Source organism: Phymastichus coffea, unplaced genomic scaffold (genome assembly GCF_024137745.1).
Source record: "Phymastichus coffea isolate CEN01 unplaced genomic scaffold, Cenicafe_Pcof_1.1 PCOF00138, whole genome shotgun sequence".
Lineage (NCBI taxonomy): Eukaryota > Metazoa > Arthropoda > Insecta > Hymenoptera > Eulophidae > Phymastichus > Phymastichus coffea.
In genome coordinates, this window is record NW_026706949.1 from 368,421 (window position 1) to 387,906 (window position 19,486).

The 19,486-nt window shown below is 36.7% G+C and overlaps 2 protein-coding genes across 4 annotated transcripts; both read right to left on the reverse strand.

The window, feature by feature from the left end:
* Positions 1-443: 443 nt before the first annotated feature.
* Positions 444-4,584, reverse strand: LOC131671923 (UDP-glycosyltransferase UGT5-like). Of its 3 annotated transcripts, XM_058948732.1 has the most exons (7): positions 4,474-4,584; positions 2,718-3,254; positions 2,507-2,632; positions 2,207-2,338; positions 1,896-2,127; positions 1,587-1,812; positions 444-1,515 (listed from the first exon to the last, which is right to left on the reverse strand). In XM_058948732.1, the coding sequence occupies exons 2-7, from the start codon at positions 3,123-3,125 to the stop codon at positions 1,242-1,244; spliced, it is 1,398 nt and encodes a 465-aa protein (XP_058804715.1). In that variant the 5' UTR covers positions 3,126-3,254; positions 4,474-4,584; the 3' UTR covers positions 444-1,241. The 3 variants fall into 3 exon arrangements, with proteins under 3 accessions (XP_058804715.1, XP_058804713.1, XP_058804714.1); XM_058948730.1 differs by having other exon boundaries at positions 2,207-2,632; positions 4,474-4,576; XM_058948731.1 differs by lacking the exon at positions 4,474-4,584 and adding an exon at positions 3,609-3,863 and having other exon boundaries at positions 2,207-2,632.
* Positions 4,585-9,530: 4,946 nt separating this feature from the next.
* On the reverse strand, positions 9,531-15,286 carry LOC131671920 (uncharacterized). Its single transcript, XM_058948726.1, has 11 exons — positions 14,797-15,286; positions 14,292-14,714; positions 14,002-14,233; positions 13,714-13,939; positions 13,380-13,650; positions 12,127-12,340; positions 11,617-12,044; positions 11,100-11,522; positions 10,766-10,997; positions 10,391-10,616; positions 9,531-10,318 (listed from the first exon to the last, which is right to left on the reverse strand). The coding sequence occupies exons 1-11, from the start codon at positions 15,214-15,216 to the stop codon at positions 10,033-10,035; spliced, it is 3,381 nt and encodes a 1,126-aa protein (XP_058804709.1). The 5' UTR covers positions 15,217-15,286; the 3' UTR covers positions 9,531-10,032.
* Between the last annotated feature and the right edge of the window lie 4,200 nt (positions 15,287-19,486).

Genomic DNA, 19,486 nt, shown 5'->3' on the forward strand with positions numbered 1-19,486 from the left:
AAAACCGTCTTAGGCTCTAATCGGGAAAGAGAGGTTTTGCGAACACCGGGAAACACGGATGAATTGTTCGGCGTTCTCTCAACGACTGTCGCACTCGCTTTACGAACTATCTACTTGCCATTTGCGGTTAATCAAACTCCACGTCTGCAGCGCGTCACGCTTTTCATTACTGTACACGTCTCGACTGTTTCTTACGCGTTCACATTTTTTTTCCTCGTCAACCTTGGCAAATGAAACCTATATTGCTTCACAGATTCTTCGTTGGCGATAATGCTTCAAATAAATTTACTTTTGAAACTGAAGAAATATGATAAGTGGCGTTCAACCATTAGTATTATATTTTCAGTAGCAACATGTACATTAAATATCATTTTCTTACGTAGATTACTGATTGAATATTTAATTATAAATAGTTATATTAATATCTAAGTATCACAGTTACAAGTAAATAGTACATTTAGTGATTCGTTATTTCTTTTTTCTTTTTCTCTTTGAAAGCGCACGCAATTCCGTAATGATCAATTGAAAGCGAATTCGCGTTTCACGTAAAAGATTAAACAGACGGTCGCGTATGGCGACGACAAGTGACTTTTAACGGCAAAAACTGAAGTTCTCGTGTGGTGCAGTAGCCGAGTTGGACATGTATAACGGACAAAAATATAATTCCGATGATGGATTTGAAATGAAAAAGTCTGTGTGAAAAACGTATAGAGGTTGGCATGGATGAAAGCGAGTCGTCGTCGTGGTGAGATGGGTGGGGAGAGAGAGAGAGAGAGGGAGAGAGAGAGCGAGATCACAATTTATCAAAGAGAGACGAGAGGGAGAATTCCCGATCGTTTCTCGATAGACGTGTACCTTCTCTCTTCGGGCGTCACTCTTCGCTGCTCAGTGCTAGTCAATTCCGCGATGATAAAGCAAATAGATAATGTCCGAACTTTAATTAAAACTGGACGCTTGAGCGACGTCTTTGATTACCCGAGAATTTAATTAATCGCCCGACGGCTCCGCCCGACGCGCGTAAGCCTTTCTACCTTTCTCTCTCTCTCTCTCACTCACTCTCCTCCTCTCTACGTTAAGTCACCCGCCGATTTTTTTTTGCTCTCTCCCCCTCTCATACTCTGACGAGACTCCCGGATGTGCATGCGTGTACGTACCACGCATGCTAATTTATTATACCCTACTCCTACTTGGATCTTTAAACTTCATCAGATATCACTCAATTTTCTGTAATCTGCTGCTATTTATTCTTTTTTATGTTTTTCACTCGTTCCATAGAGTAACTTATCAAGCGAATATTTCAGGATACAATACAATAATATCGTAGTTAATACAATACTCGCCAATATAAATCCATACACATCGAGTAAGTGCAATTGCCACCACTCCAATTCAAGTGCTGGAGATCTTAATACATTAGGTCCATTACGAATAATATACTCGATCCAAAAACTTGCGGTGTCCGTTGCATTCATTGGTCTGTCCTTGAATAAGTTTGAGTAGATTTTGGCATTTTTCCTACCGATAAATTATAAACATCATCAATCATTCATAATCATTTTGTAGATGTGTATAACAAGAAGGTATACTTGTATTTGGGGTTTTTAAGAACTTCATTCAGAGCTTCATCAAGAGATTCTGTCGTTATGTTGTCAAAATTTATTTTGACTCCCATATTTTTCTCTACAAATATTGCAACATTTCTATGTTGATCGCCAAATAGTGGTATTCCAATGATTGGTACTGCAAAGTATAGAGTTTCTTGAATACCCATTAATCCGCCGTGAGTTATGAAGACTTTCACGTTTGGATGACCTGTAACGGAAAACAATCATAATATTAAATAAAGAAAAAAACAAAATTGTTTCATATTTAAACAGTGTAGTTTTGTTCATTACTTAGTACGGCTTGCTGTGGAATCCACGCTGACGTATATACATTCTTCGGCAGTCCAGGTGGCAACTTTCGTTTATCTGCAATTTTCATTATCACTCGAATGGGTGTTATCTTGGCAAATGATTTATAGACATCCAGAATTGTTTTTTCAGGCAACGATTCAATCAACACGAGAGACCCGAATGTGAAATATGCAACACCGTCGCTACTTTCATCTAAGTATTTTTTCCATTTCTAACCGACAACAACTGTATTAGTCAAGACGTCTTGACCGTATAAATTCTAATAATATAAGATAATTATGTATACTTACAGGAGTGAGTATTCTAAGCTCACTTTGTTCGATATGCAAGCCACTTACTTCAACGAGAGATGGAGCTATAGGTTTGGCACCATACAATACTGGATGCCGATTGACCAAGGTCAATGCCACGCTTCTTTCTACCTGACGAATGTTTGGTGTGTCAGTTTTTAAATATTTTCTCATAGCATCTGTTTGAAATTTTTCTGACGTTTTATGAAATGTATGTACGGTTTGGTGATAAGACACCGTATTCCATAAACGATCGAAGAATGAACTTTTGTCAAAATCGGACGATAAAGCATTACATACGTAAGCTGGGTTATCGTCACTCCCAATTAATTGACTAACCCATGGATATTCAACTGAACTCGAGACCGCGATTACTGGTACGTTCAAAAGATGACCAAAGCCCATGAAGCAATGTGATCCAAATGCCTGCACAAAAATGTTATTTATTCACCTTTAAATTATAATCATTGAATTCTAATAATGAATTATTTGTAACAAATATTTCACTTACTTCAGTGATGACGACATCGTAAGGAGGGTTATTAGGAGGATTTTTTATGAGCTTTTGCATTTCAGGAAGATCCATTAGTTTGCAAAATGCGTTACCATAATCATCAGCAATCATACGAGCAACATCATGATCTAATAATTTTACGTAATCTATTGTAAAGCTATTCACTACTGATTTCAAAGTTCCATTAAGATTCACTACAACGTTGTACGTCTTGCCTGCATCCTTCACTGGGAAATGCGTGATATCGTCAACTTGATGACCACGCTTTGCTAACCCCTTCATTAGGGCACTGAACATGACATTGTGACTCTTTCCATTATATGGAAAAATGCCTAGTATTCTATAACCATCTAATAATGTTGCACAGTATGCAAGGGTACAAAGTAAGATGAAACATACTTTCATCTTTAAAAATATAGATTGTTTTCAAGCTTTAATAGCTTGGTGGAACCCAACAGCTGTTATGCTGTACGAAATGCACGCATAGCACTGCTCACGAACGCTCACTCTAGTAACAATTGTTGAACCGACTGCCTGTAAGCAAGTAGATAGCTTATCTTGTTTTAGATAAAACTGCAGAAACATTATCTACGCGCATTTGATGAATGAGATCGTTCGATCTGCTATTAATATGAACGTAAGGAAGATTTCTTTATCTAATGGAACACGAAGAGTTGTGCAAATAGTGATGTAGCAATGATTTGACCGAGTGTGGTTTCAACATAATATCGCGCGAAATATCATGTAAATAAATAAAAATAATGATCGATTGGATATATAAATATTATAAATAAAAAATACCGCAAGTGAATTTCTATTTAGAATTTGTATTACATGATGGATTCGTTGGAGGTGTTTTATTCTGTTGCTATAGCAAAACAAAATTACCTAATAATAAAAGTGTTTCAACGAATATAGCCAACATCCCGATGGAGAGAAAGAGTTTTTTTAAAAATAGCACTACAAATTCCAAGTACGCGCAGGCAGAATATTGCAGCAAGGCAAAAACAAAATTTGTTGATTCTACGTGAGCGATCAAAAAAGCAAATTAAATACCTCGCGAAATAAATATCAGTATAATCCAGCAACTAATCACATGAAATAATTGCGTTTTGTCTCGCTGGCTGCAGCTGCACACACGCTGATGGAAATAATCTCGTCACGCAAGCACGCGGGTTTACATAAGCCTCTTTTTAGAACAGTGCCGCACGCATCCGCGATGTATATGCTTACGTGTGAGATGCCGCGTTTGATTACTATTCAACAGGCTAACGCGATTTCTTCAAAATATTGCAATGTGCACAGAAAAAAATCAAATAAATACAATTAACGTTGTTGTTGATCTTTGTACCCAAACGTAATTTATGATAAAATTATCGGTAAAAATTTCACGAAGTTCATAAAAGATATCACTTGACATCTAAAATTCTGAAATTACACAAAATATCTTAGTTATAAAACGATTGACGTTATATCCGCATAAAGTGCCTCAGACAGCGACAGACTAAATAAAACAACCCTGTCAATGAAATTCTCTTATAATTTGGCACTTAGCATTATTAATTTAAAATATTGTCGAAACACTTAGAAAATGAAAAAGATTGCACATCAGCAAACATAATTAGCAATATCCGCCGTGCATCAGCGCAGAAGCGAAAGAACGCTCGAGTGCGTTTTGACGTGACTACCGTGGCAAAAAAAAAAAGTCGCGTGCAGAACGCAAATGGCTGGAGAGCTTATATGGGATACACACACGTTGCCGCGGATGAGGGCGGTGATACTCTCCCCAAAAAAAAGGTACTCCGCTCTTCTTTCTTGCGGCAAGCCACACAAGGAGAAAACTCCGCGGCGGCACGACGTCTCGTCACGCCGCCTAAAAATCTACTTTTGCGCGTCATGCTCGTGAATGCATACTGCAGAGGCAAAAGAACGAAGAAATAATTAACTTCATACTTTAATATCTTTTGTTTGTTCGACGAATTAAGATTTTTTTATTTTATCCCTACAATCTGTGAATGTTTCACACGAAAATGTTCATGATGTGTTTATGTTAATTATAAATGTAATATCATCGGCATGGACTGAGTTTATGACTTAGTTTATGAAAAAGCGAATGACTATTAGTTATAGAGAGCAAAAATGTAAAATATTTCAATACAAATTACTGTTAAGAAATTTCTTTCTTTTTGTCTTGTTAGGGGGTAGTGGAACTATCCTATAATGATTTGTTAAAAAGTAGGTTCTATTTACGTTAGAAATTTCATCTCATTATAAAGAAAATATGGTGAAGTTAGCATGGCTTATAGAAATATAATAAGGTTCAGTTGCTTATTAAAGTGAAATATGTAAAAAATGTATAGCTAAAAACTTGTGTTGATTGCTAATTGGACCACTATCTTTGAGAACGAATGAATAAATCAAAAGAGGAAGGTTGAGATTAGTCATCACGAGGATCGAATGTAGTAAAAGAAGTATATGTTATCTCGCGAGATCGAGAGATTGAATAAGAAGCAGACGCGTTAAATCGGAGGATATAGAAGCAAAATCGACGCACGGCGAAGCAGCAGTGAGGAGTCGAGGGGTGGTATAGCACATAACTCGAGGTATGTATCGCACAGCGCCAGTAAATTATACGCAAAGTGTACAAGAGTGAGAGAGAGAGAGAGAGAGAGAGAGAGGACGAAAAAGGGAGAGCGAGCGCCTGCGCACCCTAGAGAGTATAACGCTGCCGCTGCTACTGCCTCGCGTACATCATTATGATTGATCGCTTCACCTTACTTTGTAATTAAAACTAGTTGCCATTGTGGCCCGCGCCGCTACTGGCTCCTGAGAGCTGCCTGCCTGCGTATGACCGAGACGGAAGAGCGCGAGGGAGAAGGACGTGAGCGAGCCGTACGGAATTGTGTGTCCCCGCCTCGTACTTGCCTACGTGTGCGATTCGCTCGCAAACGGTATTTACATGGCATTGTCATCATTGATACGCATGACCCATCGCATTTGTCTAATCATTCGTTGCGTCCCGCTGCCGCGGGAGCTGTAATTTCGCTTCCTTTCAATTACACCCGGCGACTTCAATTGCGGTTTTACAAGACAACCAGTCGATTGCACTACCGTCACTACTGCACGCCGTTTATTTTCTTCGTCATCGTCAAAAATGTCTCGTTTTATAATACTGCAAACTCATTATCGTTTAGATCATGACTCGAAGTCGATGAAGTTTATGGTTTGTCGAAAAGTAAACACGTGCACACATTTATCCACAGATAACGCTGTTAAGTTCTGTTAGCCAAATCATGGTATTACGGACGAGCGGTCGAGATATATCATCAATCGTCGTATATTTAAACTGGAGCGCACACGCGAGTTTTAGTGGCAGTGAGAAGAAGAGCGAGCAGCGACGAGCTCCGGAGCCGCCGCCGCGTTCACAAACACGTACAGGAAGAGGGAGAGAGAGAGAGAGAGAGAGGAGCGCCACTCTCGCTTTCCCGCGGCCATGCTTCATAGTTATCTATGCTTTTTGCGCGGAGACTGATTTAGAGCCGTCTAAGGACCCCGGGCCCAACGAAAATTAAATAATTGCTAATTTATGGCGCGGATCGTCGCATCCCGACAAGAGCGAGAGAGCTGGCTTGCTCACAGCTCGATATATATATACGTGCCCCCTCTTCTTTCACGCTCTCTCTCTCTCTCTCACTTGTGCAGCAGTTTCGGATTTTCCGAGCAGATAGCAATGATCGTTAATACGTCTCTCTCTTGCCAAGGAAGCCTTCGTACGTTCAAGTTTGAGAGATAACGCGACGTTGCGATGCTTGTACAATCGAGCACGAAATTCGCCCGAGTTTACGGAGAGAGATGGGAGGAGGAGGATGAGAAGGAGGGTGTATACAAGCTCGATTTACACCACTAATGATCGTGTTCACCTACCTCTCCCCCTCCCGCTCTCTCTCCTCTCTCTCTCTCTGCATACCCGCTTACTTCGAGTGTGGTTATTCACTTTTTGTGGTCGATTTTTTTAAGAAAAATTTTTTGTTTTTATTCATCAATTTATTGGCTTTACTTATCGAGTCCGTCAATAAATATTATAACTGGCTTCAGAATATTTAAGTGTTATTCATTAACAAATCCGTGTCGTCAAGAGGAAGCTGCACTAAAAAATGGGTGCTTATCGATCTCGCGGGTGACAATGAAAAGAGTGTAATCTTGCAGCTATATCGAGTGAAAAAATCATAAAAACCTATTTCATTGTCGTGACTGTATCGTCTAAACCCCATGACGATAAATTTATGCGCGTATCCAACGCTTTCTCTCTCTCTTTCTCTTTCTTTATTATTTTTTTTCTGCGTTCGATTCAATGCCAAATGCACAAAGGCTTCATATTTTTATTTTTTTCAGAGGGGCACGCGCATTTGGCCAAACTGGTGGTGTGGAACACAGAATTAAAAAAAAAAAGAAAGTGGCATATCGCATTTTGCATGTATAATATCGCGGCAATGACGCGGCATATGTACCGGAAAATCATTCGAAAATTCATCAAAAGAGAGTGGTGGAGCTCTAGTAACAGCGGCGGCGCTAACAATAAAAATCCGTCGCGTCGCATAAATCAAAAAAGGTTCGCTTTGCGCGGCACAGCACACCACTCGTATCCTGAAGGCAGCTCAACCCATTCCGACATTTGAACCCTCGCGCGTCTGTACTTCATAACTGCCGATTGACGGCCCCCAATAAAGCATATTCGTCGTGAAAAATTCGCTCGCACGCGATTCCCATTAACACTAAATTACTCTCCCGCTCTCTCTCTCTCTCTCTCTCTCTCGTGTTTTCGCTTGTTCCCCGAATTAGATGCCCTTGGGAAAATCGATTATAATATGTTATTTTTGCGTGTATTGATTTTTTCTTTTTTACTTCGTTGCAAATCGAATTTTGAACCAATTTGTAAAGTGTTCATTTTTACAAATTGTATAATGAAATTTTCGATGATAGAGTTTATGATGTTGATTAAAAATCAGTACTATCACTCGGCGTTTTATGAGTAACATGTAACGAACACATGTGAATAACTGATTAAATTGTATAGATGCAATTGAAAAATTAATTTTTAAGCTAATCGATAACTCAAATTCAGTCATGCACACGCTGGCAAACTCGCGGAAAAGCATAATCAATAATCTGGGCGTATACATTTAATTTGAATAATTAAGTAAAGTTTGAAACTCACGGAAACAAGATAGAGAAAGCGAGAACACAACATATACATACACATTTTGTCCGGTCGATCACAAAGTCCAAAAGCTCGTTATAAGTCTAGCAGCGCGTTATAGTATGCAAATTAATGGTGACGCGGTTTAATTCGGCAATAAATAGAGGGGTCACCCTTGGCTTTGGCCATCAGTCACGGGCAGGCGCGCCACTGCCGCCGCGACCTGGCGCAGTCTTTCTCTTTCTTCTCGTTCGTGCTCTATGCATTACGCACACATATGCGCGCGCGCGTGTATCCTGGGAAAAGCTTTGGATTTATTTGACGCTTCGCGACAATATTTATAGATCCGGTTCGCAATGCGCGCGCGCGTCTTAACGAAACGCGTTCTTCTTATTCATCATCGTCCGCGATGCCGTGTTCTTCTTCGTTCGATGCTTAAATGCTCCTTGATATCGTAATTCGTCGGCACGAGTTATGAGACCATGCAAGGCCGTTGACTGCCCGAGCTCCTCTCCTCCGCGCTCGATTCCGCTTTGAGGTTTTATAAATCTTGTGGGCTATCGCGCCTTCAGATTGGAAAGGCCGAAAGGGGAAAGAGAAAGATGCCGAGAGAACCGAGGTTTCTCTAATTTATTATTTTATGCTTTGGATTTCGTTGTGGAGCGAGACACTATGATATGTTGTAAATGCCGGTGCTTTTCGTTTTTTTATTTTATTTGAGCACGGGGCGCAAATAGTCGATCCTTATTTTCAGTACCTTTCTCAAAATTATTGTTTAAATTTTGATGTTTCACGTATTATAAGACATGATTTTTTATCCAACGATTAACGTTGGATTGGTATCAACAATCTAGACACATCATTTGATATCAATTAATTATCATCTAATTTTTTTATTAGTTATACTTTTAAAATAAAAAATTTTATGTGAAAAAATGTTAATCGCCTTACAAAGTAAACAAAGAATACGAAACATCTGAAAATTAGCTTATCAATGAAAATGTTATTCATAAATTGACACTATAATCTGCTTGTTTGCGAATTGTTGCTTTCAGGAAGCACAACGAGGCCGTTGATCCAATCAAAAGCACGTTTTTGACTAATTCAACCCATGAGAGACTGATGCAAAGACCAAGCGAAAAAGAGCATGGAATTGAAAAAAGTCAAAGAAAGACGAAATTTATCGTCAAAAAGAAAAGGGGGCTATGGGTATAAATCTCGGGTATTATAATGGGATCTGTCTATTATTAAAGAATGAGTGATTTAGGGGAGGGGTGGAGTCCGAACCCGAGCGCCAAGTGGGTGGGGTACGTGCACGGCGGCGGCGGCGGTTCTCCCTTTCTCGACTGCATGTGAATTTGATCGGCAATTCAAAAGTTAAGAGATACACTCGTCACTTTGGCTCATGCCTTTCTCGTACAAACTACCTTACCGATGTATGGCTCTTAGATATGGCATATGACATCTATCGTTGAAAACATTCTTACTTGCTAATTCAAACATCGTGAGTGATCCAAAAATGTCTGTCTAATCAATTCGAGTTGCTTGAAAAGTCAAAGAAAGGTACTGTCATGAAAAAATTATATGTAATTATTTTATTTATTCTATCAACGATGAAATCATAAAATTTGTTTGCATACTAAGAAACAGACTAGTTTAGCACATATTTGAATTAATGTTCATAAAGCATTTGTGTATGTATAAACACTCGTGTAAACCATTTGCTCAGAATGTTTTCCGAAATTTTCCGATTTAGAAAGTTTCTACTTTAAGTTGAATTTGAAAAATAAATGTTATATAGATTATTGAAATAAGTTCTGATAACAAGACATACCGATATAAATGCGAAAACTACGATTAAAGTTAATTCCTGTCATCTCAGATCGTAAGCTGGGGACCGTAGTACTAATAGACCATCGCGACTACGTATTCGATCCAGCAGTATGTTGTGATATCTATAGCACTTATAGGTTTATCATGATACAATTTGGATTATACTTAACGCTGAATATAACGAAGAAGAAAGTTATTAAATTAGAATTTTATTATCAATCAGTAATTTTTGTTATATTATTATTTTATAATCAACATTTGCATACCAATTAAACAGAAAATTCATCTAATTTTTTTTTCGTGAAGAACATCACCTGAAACTGCATTATGCATAATTTTTAAAACGAATTTTGATATGAAGTAGAGTATGATATTCGATAGAATAAAGACTAGAAGAATAAATGTATAAACATCAAGCAATGCTAATTGCCACCAAGTCAAGTTTAAAGATGGCGACCGCATTATATTTGGTCCATTACGTATTACGTATTCGATCCAATATACGGCGGTGTCCATTGCACTGAGAGGTCTGTCTTTAAATAATTTTGAGTAGTATTTAGCACTTTTTCTGAAAAAATTGAGAATTATTAATCAATACATTGTGTGATGACATTGAAAATATTATTTTGATAAAATTCACCTATATTTTGAATCAAAGAGTATAGCTTGTAATGCTGCATCTAAAGTTTTTTCAGAAACATCTTTTAACGGTAATTTGATCGACATATTTTTTGCTACAAAAGCTTCTACATTTCGCGGTTGATCAGCAAAAAGCGGTACACCAATCATCGGAACACCATAGTATAGAGCCTCTTGACTGCCCATCAAACCACCATGCGTTATGAAAGCTTTTGTATTTTTGTGTGCTATAATGAAATGTTAAATGAAAAAATTCCATTTGAGAGCTTACAAATAATTGAAAGTAAGAAGACAAAATTATCAGTCTATTTTTATAGTTGAAATAGCAGTTATATATAATTTGAAATTGATAAGATTTTAGCAATTCTAGCGGTACCTAAAACAGCTTGCTGTGGTATCCACGGTAAGTGCAAAATATTGTTTGGCAAACCAGGAGGTAAATTAGTTGCATTAGCTACTTTCATCAATACTCGAGTTGGTGCTATTTTAGCAAAAGAAGCATAAATTATTTTCAAAATATCCTTAGATAATGATTCAACGACAACCATAGAACCGAAGGTAAAATAAACAACGCCATCTTTACTTTCATCCATCCATTTCAACAATTCCTGAAGAAATAAAATCAATTAATGAAAAAATCTAAAAGCTAATTTAATATTTTTCAGTCAATGAAATCGTCGAAATTTGTCGTGTATATCTAATATAATAACCTTCGATAATTTTGAGTCATTTTCTTCGACATGTAAACCGCCTACTTGAACGAGAGTTGGTAAAACTGGTTTAACACCATAGAGTATAGAATGACTATTAACTAATGTCAATGCTACACTTCTTTCAATTTCTCTAATATTTGGTAACTTAGAATTTATATATTTTCTCATCGATTCTGTTTGACTGTGTTCTGTAAGTTTATGAAATTTCCAAATTTCGTTATAATAAATAATTGTATTTTTGAGACGTTGCCAAAAGTTCATTTGACCAAATGCCATAAATAATGCGTTTGGCACCACGGCTGGATTATCATTATTTCCCGTAAAATCGCTAACCCACGGATACTCTAGGGCTGAAGATGCCGCTACAATGGGAATATTAAAATGATAACCAATTCCCATAAAACAATTTGCTCCAAAAGCCTTAAAAATTCAAATAGAAAAGCAATTGAACAGATGAAATGATTTTATTACACATAATTAATTAAGTGTTGAAAAAGTATAAACCAAAAAATACCTCAGTTATTAGAACATCATAAGGTGGATTAGTTGGTGGATTATGGATTACTTCTTGTATTTCTTTCAAATTCATTAAATCACATAATCTATTTCCATATGCAGTAGCTACGTGATAACCAACTTCATCTGCCATTCCAAGTACAAAATCCATCGAAAAACTGTTTATAAGATTTTCCATTGTACCAGAAAGATTGACTAGAGTTCTGTAGTTGATAGGCGGATTTTTTATTGGAAAATGAGTTATTACATCTACTTGATGACCACGTTTAGCTAATCCTTTCATTAATGCTTCAAACATCATTTCATGACTCTTGCCATTTAATGGGAAAATTCCTAATACTCTATAAGCACTAGACTGATCCAAAACTATCACGGTCAAAAATAATATACTCACTGCACGTAACATTTCTAATTTATTGGACGTATCTATTTTCGATGTATTGAAATATTATTAGAAAAACTCACAGTTAATCACGTATTGAATAATTTTTAATTTTAAACAACTCACAGATAATTATGCATTTTGAAAAACATTCAACAGAGAACGGTGGAAAGCATCTGACTGAAACGAAAACCAGAAGTAGAAGAATCAGGAAGTCATTTAACTTCTCAGTCATAAAATAAAATTGTAGTTCAAACGTGCATGACAATATTTGTTGGTGGTAAATGATAGACGATTGACGTCTATTAATACTAATAACTGCTGTTTGAAAGTTGTTACGTTACACAATACTTCTGTGAATGTAGCATGATATTTTACTTACAATGTTGACAACGTTTACTGACTAGAGAAAAGTGTAATGATTGTGCGATGTTATTTTAATATTTTCAGTTTAAATATTTTAACCAGTAATATTTAAATTACAGATATTTTGAAATTAATACTTATATTTTTAAATTACAACTGAAATAGTATAAATAGTACTAGAGTAATTGCGGCTGTTGCAAACGTTCTTTAATATTATTAATCCTTATCGTAATAAAAGATTCCACTACCATTTTATCTAAAATCATTATCTATAATAAATAAAATTCAATATCGGAATACTATTTTTTTTTTAATTTTATTATCTTAGTCAATCATTTATTGATAATCACCTTATATTATAAACATAGATTGCAATAAATATATATACCATCACACACACAAATGTTGCATTTATTTAAAAAATTGGTATTATTTATAAGTATTATTTAAACATTACGTACATTATTATGATAGATATTTGGTTCAAGTGTATTTGTAGCTATATTTTAGTAAAAAACTTGTATACTGTTCTCGGATAATGCACTTATTGAAATAATAGGAATAAGTCAACAAAGCCATCTGGCAATGCTTCAAAAAGAGTTCAAAAATGTAACAAGTAAAAATTATAAAATAAATATACTATCTTTAATGTATATAAACGAACATTAATGTATAAAACTTGTGAAAAATATGCTAAAGATCAAAAATTGCTATCTTCTATCAATAAATTAACAAGATAATACATTAGACATTAATAATCATACATTTATATATTCTGTAGATCGTATGTCTTTCCTAGTATAGGGTAAATTGAAATAAATACAGCATTTATTTTACTTTATATAAAAATATTTTCTGTTATAAATAAAAACGTTTTGACATTTGGTACCAATGCTTGTGTGGATGTAAATAAATGCAAAATAAATGTTCATTCAGTCGTTTCTAAATATTCAAAAAAGATTTTATGTAAGAAATAATTTTTTTTTCAGAGTCTTTTCTGATATGGTATTTTAAGTAGTTTTTATTTTTACTCGGAAACTATAAAATAATTTTCTAATGAAAAAGTTTACTATACAATATGTTAGAATTAGTAGAACAGTGACACTGACAAAGAAAAAAGCGTAAATGTCAAGTTGAGCTAATTCCCACCACTGCAAATCGAATGCTGGAGAACGTAGAACTGATGGGTCATTACGAATTGTGTATTCAATCCAATATATGGCAGTATCCATGGCAGTCATAGGTCTATCACGAAACAATTTTGAGTAAAGCTTAGCACTTGATCTAAAAACAAAAAAGTTGTCTTAGACTATAATCTATTTAATACTTCTTATTCTCAACAAGTACCTATATTTAGGATTACTCAAAACAGCTCTCATAGCTTTTCCAAAAGCGTCAGTTTTCAAATCATCTAGAGTGAGTTTAATTGACATATTCTTTGTAACGAAAGCTGCAGCATTACGAAACTGATCGCCAAATAATGGAACACCCACCATTGGTACGCCGTAGTACAATGCTTCTTGACTTCCCATTAATCCACTATGCGTTATGAATAGTCGAACATTTTTATGAGCTACGAATATAAAAAGCAATATAACTATTTTTAACATTTATATCAATAGTGAATCAATATACCTAGTACAGTTTCTTGAGGAATCCAAGGAGAAGTTAAAACATTTGGAGGCAGCCTTGGAGGTAATTTTTGTTTATCAACTACTTTCATTAAAACTCGAATAGGAGCTATGCTTTTAAAGGTCTTAAAAATATTTTGAAGAGTAGACATAGGAAGTGATTCTATTAGTGCCATTGAACCGAAAGTGAAGTACACGAGCCCGTCGGAACTTTCATCAAGCCATTTTTCCATTTCCTAAAATGTATAAACTTTTTGTATGATTTTATTTCATAATTTCATTTATAAAACTTGCCGATGATAGTTCCAACTTCTCTTGGCCAATATGTAATCCTCCAACTTGTACTAATGAAGGAATTATTGGTTTAACACCAAAAATTACTGGATGGGAATTTATTAAAGTTAAGGCAACACTTTTTTCCACCTCACGGATGTTTGGAATATCTGGACTGATATATTTTCTCATTGCTTCGGTTTGACTCTGTTCTGTAAGACTTTGAAAAGTAAACTCTTCTTTTTTGTGTAAGTAAAAGTTATATAAACGTTCCCAGAACGTCATTTTTTCAAAAATTGATAGAGAAGATGTTACTACATAAGCTAAATTGTCATCATTTCCAATAAAACTACTTATCCACGGATATTCAATAGCTGATGAAACGGCAACAACCGGAACTTGTAGTAAATGACCAAATCCGAAAAAACAATTGGCTGCGAATGCCTGAAAAAAATTTTAATATTACGAACATTTAATATGTATAAATGGTTATTAGCCGATTTGAAAATAACATTCTTAATCTTACCTCAACTATAACTAAATCGTATGATGGATTATTCGGAAGATCTTTTATAAAGTTTTGCAAAGATGTTAATGCCAATATTTGATGGCATACCGAGTTGCCGAGTTGTTCACTAAGCACATTAACACCAACATCTCGAAAGCTTAGTATAAAATCTATTGTGAAATTGTTAACGATTCTTGGCAAAGTTCCATCGAGATTAACAACGACTTTATAGTTTGGTGGTGCATTTTTTATAGGAAAATGCGTAATAACATCCACTTGATGACCACGACTTGCTAGTTCTTTAACCAATGGATTAAACATGACGTTATGACTTTTAGCATTGTAAGCAAAAATAGCTAATATTTTATATCCATCACTCAGTGCCACTGCGATTAATAAAAAGACACAAAATAATAATGTTTTGTTATTATAGATCATCTTCGAATAAGAAAAATTTCACTATTATATTAAATTGCAGCACTCTAGAACTTTGTACGTCTTTATTCGTTTTTAAGCTACTGAGCATTGAGACAGATTGGCGTGATGGTCTCTTTGGGGCTGGCTGCAAGCAATTGATGTAGATATATAGTGCAGTATCTCGTCTATGAATAGACTGTTCAATTTAAGCACGTTAACGTGACGAGTGCATGAACTTGAAAGTTGTGTACATAGATTCCAAAGTGATGAACATGTTAAAGCCTGTTCATATGTGCTTATCACGAAAGACGGTATTTTTTCATTGAAAGAATGATTACTTGTAATAATCGCGTGGAAAATAACTATATATATTATTGTGACTGACACTGCAAGGTATTTGATGGTAACAAATACAATATATTAGGATGAAAAATGTTGATAATTTAATTTATTTTTATCACCTTCTTGTAATGTAATTTGTGTATTCTTCTTTATAAAATCAGTCGATCTTTTCAGATTTATATATCACTAATTTCATTGCGGATGCCATTTATAAATATCGAATTGGCAGGGGGCTTAATAAAAAGGACATTTGGTAGAGCCTTAAAATTAAGCATTTACCTACAGAGTAAGCTCTAGTTGCACAGTCATGACTATGTAGCGTCAAATTATCCTACCTTTAAAAATAGAAATTAATAAAATAAGGTCTCTATTGATTGTGATAGGTCAGTTGAAGATAGAGATTTTAACATTTGATTGGCTTGCTAATATGACGTTCTAATCGTGCGCGAAAATTTGAAATAATTTATCGACTTTTCAATGTTATTGAGCAAATGAATATTAGAAAACTTGAAAGTAGGTACAACTGATTTTACTTATCTGCTTGTCTCCATTTATCATGGATGAAGAAGTTTTATTTATTATATAATTTATTACTTCGTTTAGACAAATCGTAAAAGTAATTTTATCAAAAAATTTATTTAGAAAAAATGAAACAGAATGCTCATAATGTCAATAGCCGTGTCTACCAATTTTATCGAAAGAAGAGATAACTTGACTAATTCATTAATTATAATGAATATAGATAAATGGTTTTTGATTCACAGACGTAGAACTACTTTGATTGTGAAAAAAATTTAATTTAACATTAATTAAGTAAAAAATGTTCATTTCTTTGAGAAAATATTTCAAATGATTCCCCCAAAAATGCACGAAAGGCAAGAGTCAAGCGGAAAGAGTTCTGGGACAGAGTTCTCGATTTTTCGAGGCGTACACACATATCGTCGTCTCGTGGGGTGCTGGAGCAGGTAACCCCACCTTCAGAGTATAGTTCTCTAGTAACAGAGTAGCAGCAGCTCTGTATAGTAGTCGACGAGTCGCATGGCGGGGATATTTACGACTGACCGACTCATTGGCGCGAGAGTTGAGCGAGTGGTCGCCACAAATCACGTGTTAGCTCTACAGCAGCAGTCGAGAAAGCTGCTGCCGGCCTTTCTCCGCACACACATTGGAAGTGCCTGGCATTTTTCTCTGCCGGGGATAACTTTGACTTATTGGTGACAGCATGGGAGAAAGAGTGAGGAGACAGTCAAAAATAATGTCGACCAGTGCTGAGAGAAATGCTCCTGGCTCGAAAACTCAAGAAATCCTTCGGTGTGCGTTAAAAGATTTTTCCTCACATGCTTCAGTGAGAGAATGTTTCTATTGGGATGAGCAGGGAGGGGGGGGAGACCAGAAAATTGAGATTTTTACCAAAAATGATTTGACAAATGACTAGTTAGCTTGAAAAATCAATCGATTCGTAGTCTTTTGAATTTTCCAACGTATTTTTAAATTTAAACTATATGACTTTTAGTTTAAGCCATGCGATTAATTGCACAACATTAATAACTAAAGTTGATTCCGTTCTTTAATTAAATATATGAAACTGATATATTATTAAATTTGACACTGTAAATTGATGAACTGTTATATCCTTGCATGAAAATATTATTTGTGTACAATAAATTTGAGAATTGATCACTAAGAAAGAAATGATTGAGAAATAAGATAAAAAATTGAATAAATATTTGTGCTTAACTTTAATATGTTAGGATTAAAACGTCGATAAGAATCCGCAAAGTTGTTGTGTCGACCAGAGAGGGAAGACAGTGTAGCTGCAAAGGCAGCAGGAGCAGGAGCAGGGAGGGTTGATGCATTGTGTCAGCTGCTGCCGATAAATAATGTGTATGTTGGTTTGACGTACGAGCAACATACGCACATGCAGAGGCTATAGCAAATCAGTCTCCGATTTTTCACGCGTGCCGATCGAGTTTCCGATCATAGCCATTTCTCCGTCCGCACGGAGAATTATTTCCATTCACCTACATAGATATATTTTTTTGATCCGCATCCGAAATGCGCGACTTACTTTATGCGTCTTCCCCCATTGTCGAATACTCTCTTAATGTGCTTTTCACAATCGTCTTCTTTCTCTCGCTCACGGCTGCTTTATTTATGTTTCATGCTTAAAATAAGGGTTTCCTCGCGCGCCACCGTACGGACGAGTTTATGGGCCGCGATTTATTGCTGATTGAAGGACGATCGATATAATCGTGAGCGAGCCGAGCACTAGTGGATCGTGCAGTGCAGAAACACAATATGAATTGTTCCGCGCGCGCGCTTATACGGCCGGTGATTTATTAAGTTTCATCCCGTGTGTAGAGCGCGGACACAAAAGCGTCGACGCGTTTATATATAAGCGTCGAAAAGCCCCGTTTGTTAACTGGCAAACAAACTTGTAAATAACGCTGCGCCGCTATCAGTGCACCTGCCGAGCTGTGAAACCGTCTACGATCGCGATGCGGATTCGCGCAATTAAAAAGAACGCAGGTATGGGAATTGGCCAACGTTAATTATCGCCGGCGAGCGATAGACGGAGAGCATTAAGGACCGGTTACCGAATGTCGCTGCGTGCATAAATCACGGCCGCGCTCGGCGTATCTTCTCGCTCGCTCGTCGCGCGCGCTGACTTCTTGTCGCGCCTTAATAAACGCGCGCACGTGATAGACCGAACCGACTCCCGCGACAAATCCTGATTATACTCTGCTCTTGACGTTATACCTTGCGCGCGAACGCGGGGGTAGTCTGCTTTTTGTTTGGAACGCTCCGCGCCAACACACAGTGCCGGAGAGCTTTTCTCGCTCTCCGGACCGACGACTCGTCTTACCCAACTTCAATGGCTGCTGTCCTCTGGCTTTGCTCATCGAGAGTTGCGAGCTTGCACTTGTGATTTGGCAATCCTCGGAATTCTCAGCGGGGCCGCTTTGGCAAATTGCTCACGGTCCTCGGCCCGATACTAATATGACGATAATGCGCTGGTTCGGCCAGGTCAACTGGACGAAATAACGCGCAAAGCGCCAACGAGAGTTATCCTGAAGGAACAAAATAAATGACGCGACACGCAAAAGTAAAGAGCGAAACGCTCGACAATCCATTATTCCGTGCCGCCCGTTTCCTTTTTTTCTTGCCGGGCATAATCGACTTTCGCTCCGCCGTTGGCTTTTGCAAGAGTGTGTGTTTGCGCCCCGTCGTCGCGCGAGCAACAACTTTGGTCTTTTCCTCTGCTGACGCGATGTATATAGTTATAATATATACACAAGGCGGATTTTTGTTTTCCTCTTTCTCTCTTGGTTTGCCTCTCATCTTTTGCTAGCGCGCGCGACCGACTGACAGGCTGGACCGCGTAAATCAATTTTCAATTACAGCTTTAGTACGTAACAGGCGACGCGTGGAAAGAGAAAGAGAGAGAGAGAGTGCAAAGGAGAATCTAGCCTCGAAAACCCCTTCTCCTATATAGTTATATATGCTGGGTATACCTCGTTTGGCACCCTTGCGTGTACATCGTTTACTCTTCGCTCTGCGTCAAGGTGCAACTGACATTGTCGACTGGCTAATCAATAAATATTGTTTTTCCTAGAAAGTGCCTTTTTCATGAAAAACAAACTTATTTTTTCGCACCTTCTCATACATCATAGAACTATGAGTGCGGTTGACAAAACATTTATTTCGTTGAAGTTCTATTTTAAAATTTGAAAAAGTAGCAGCTGAGTAAATGCTGAGAGCGTAAAAAATGATCACATAGAAATAAACAATAAAAAGAACACGTAATAAACATGTTTATTACGTCTTTTGCTGTGCACAGGGCAGCAACAGAAGCAAGCGCATAAAAACAAAGACGAGAGCAGTAGTCAAAATAAGAAGAGATGCGTAGCGAAAGGAAGGCGAAAAGAGAATGAAGATCAGAAAAAAG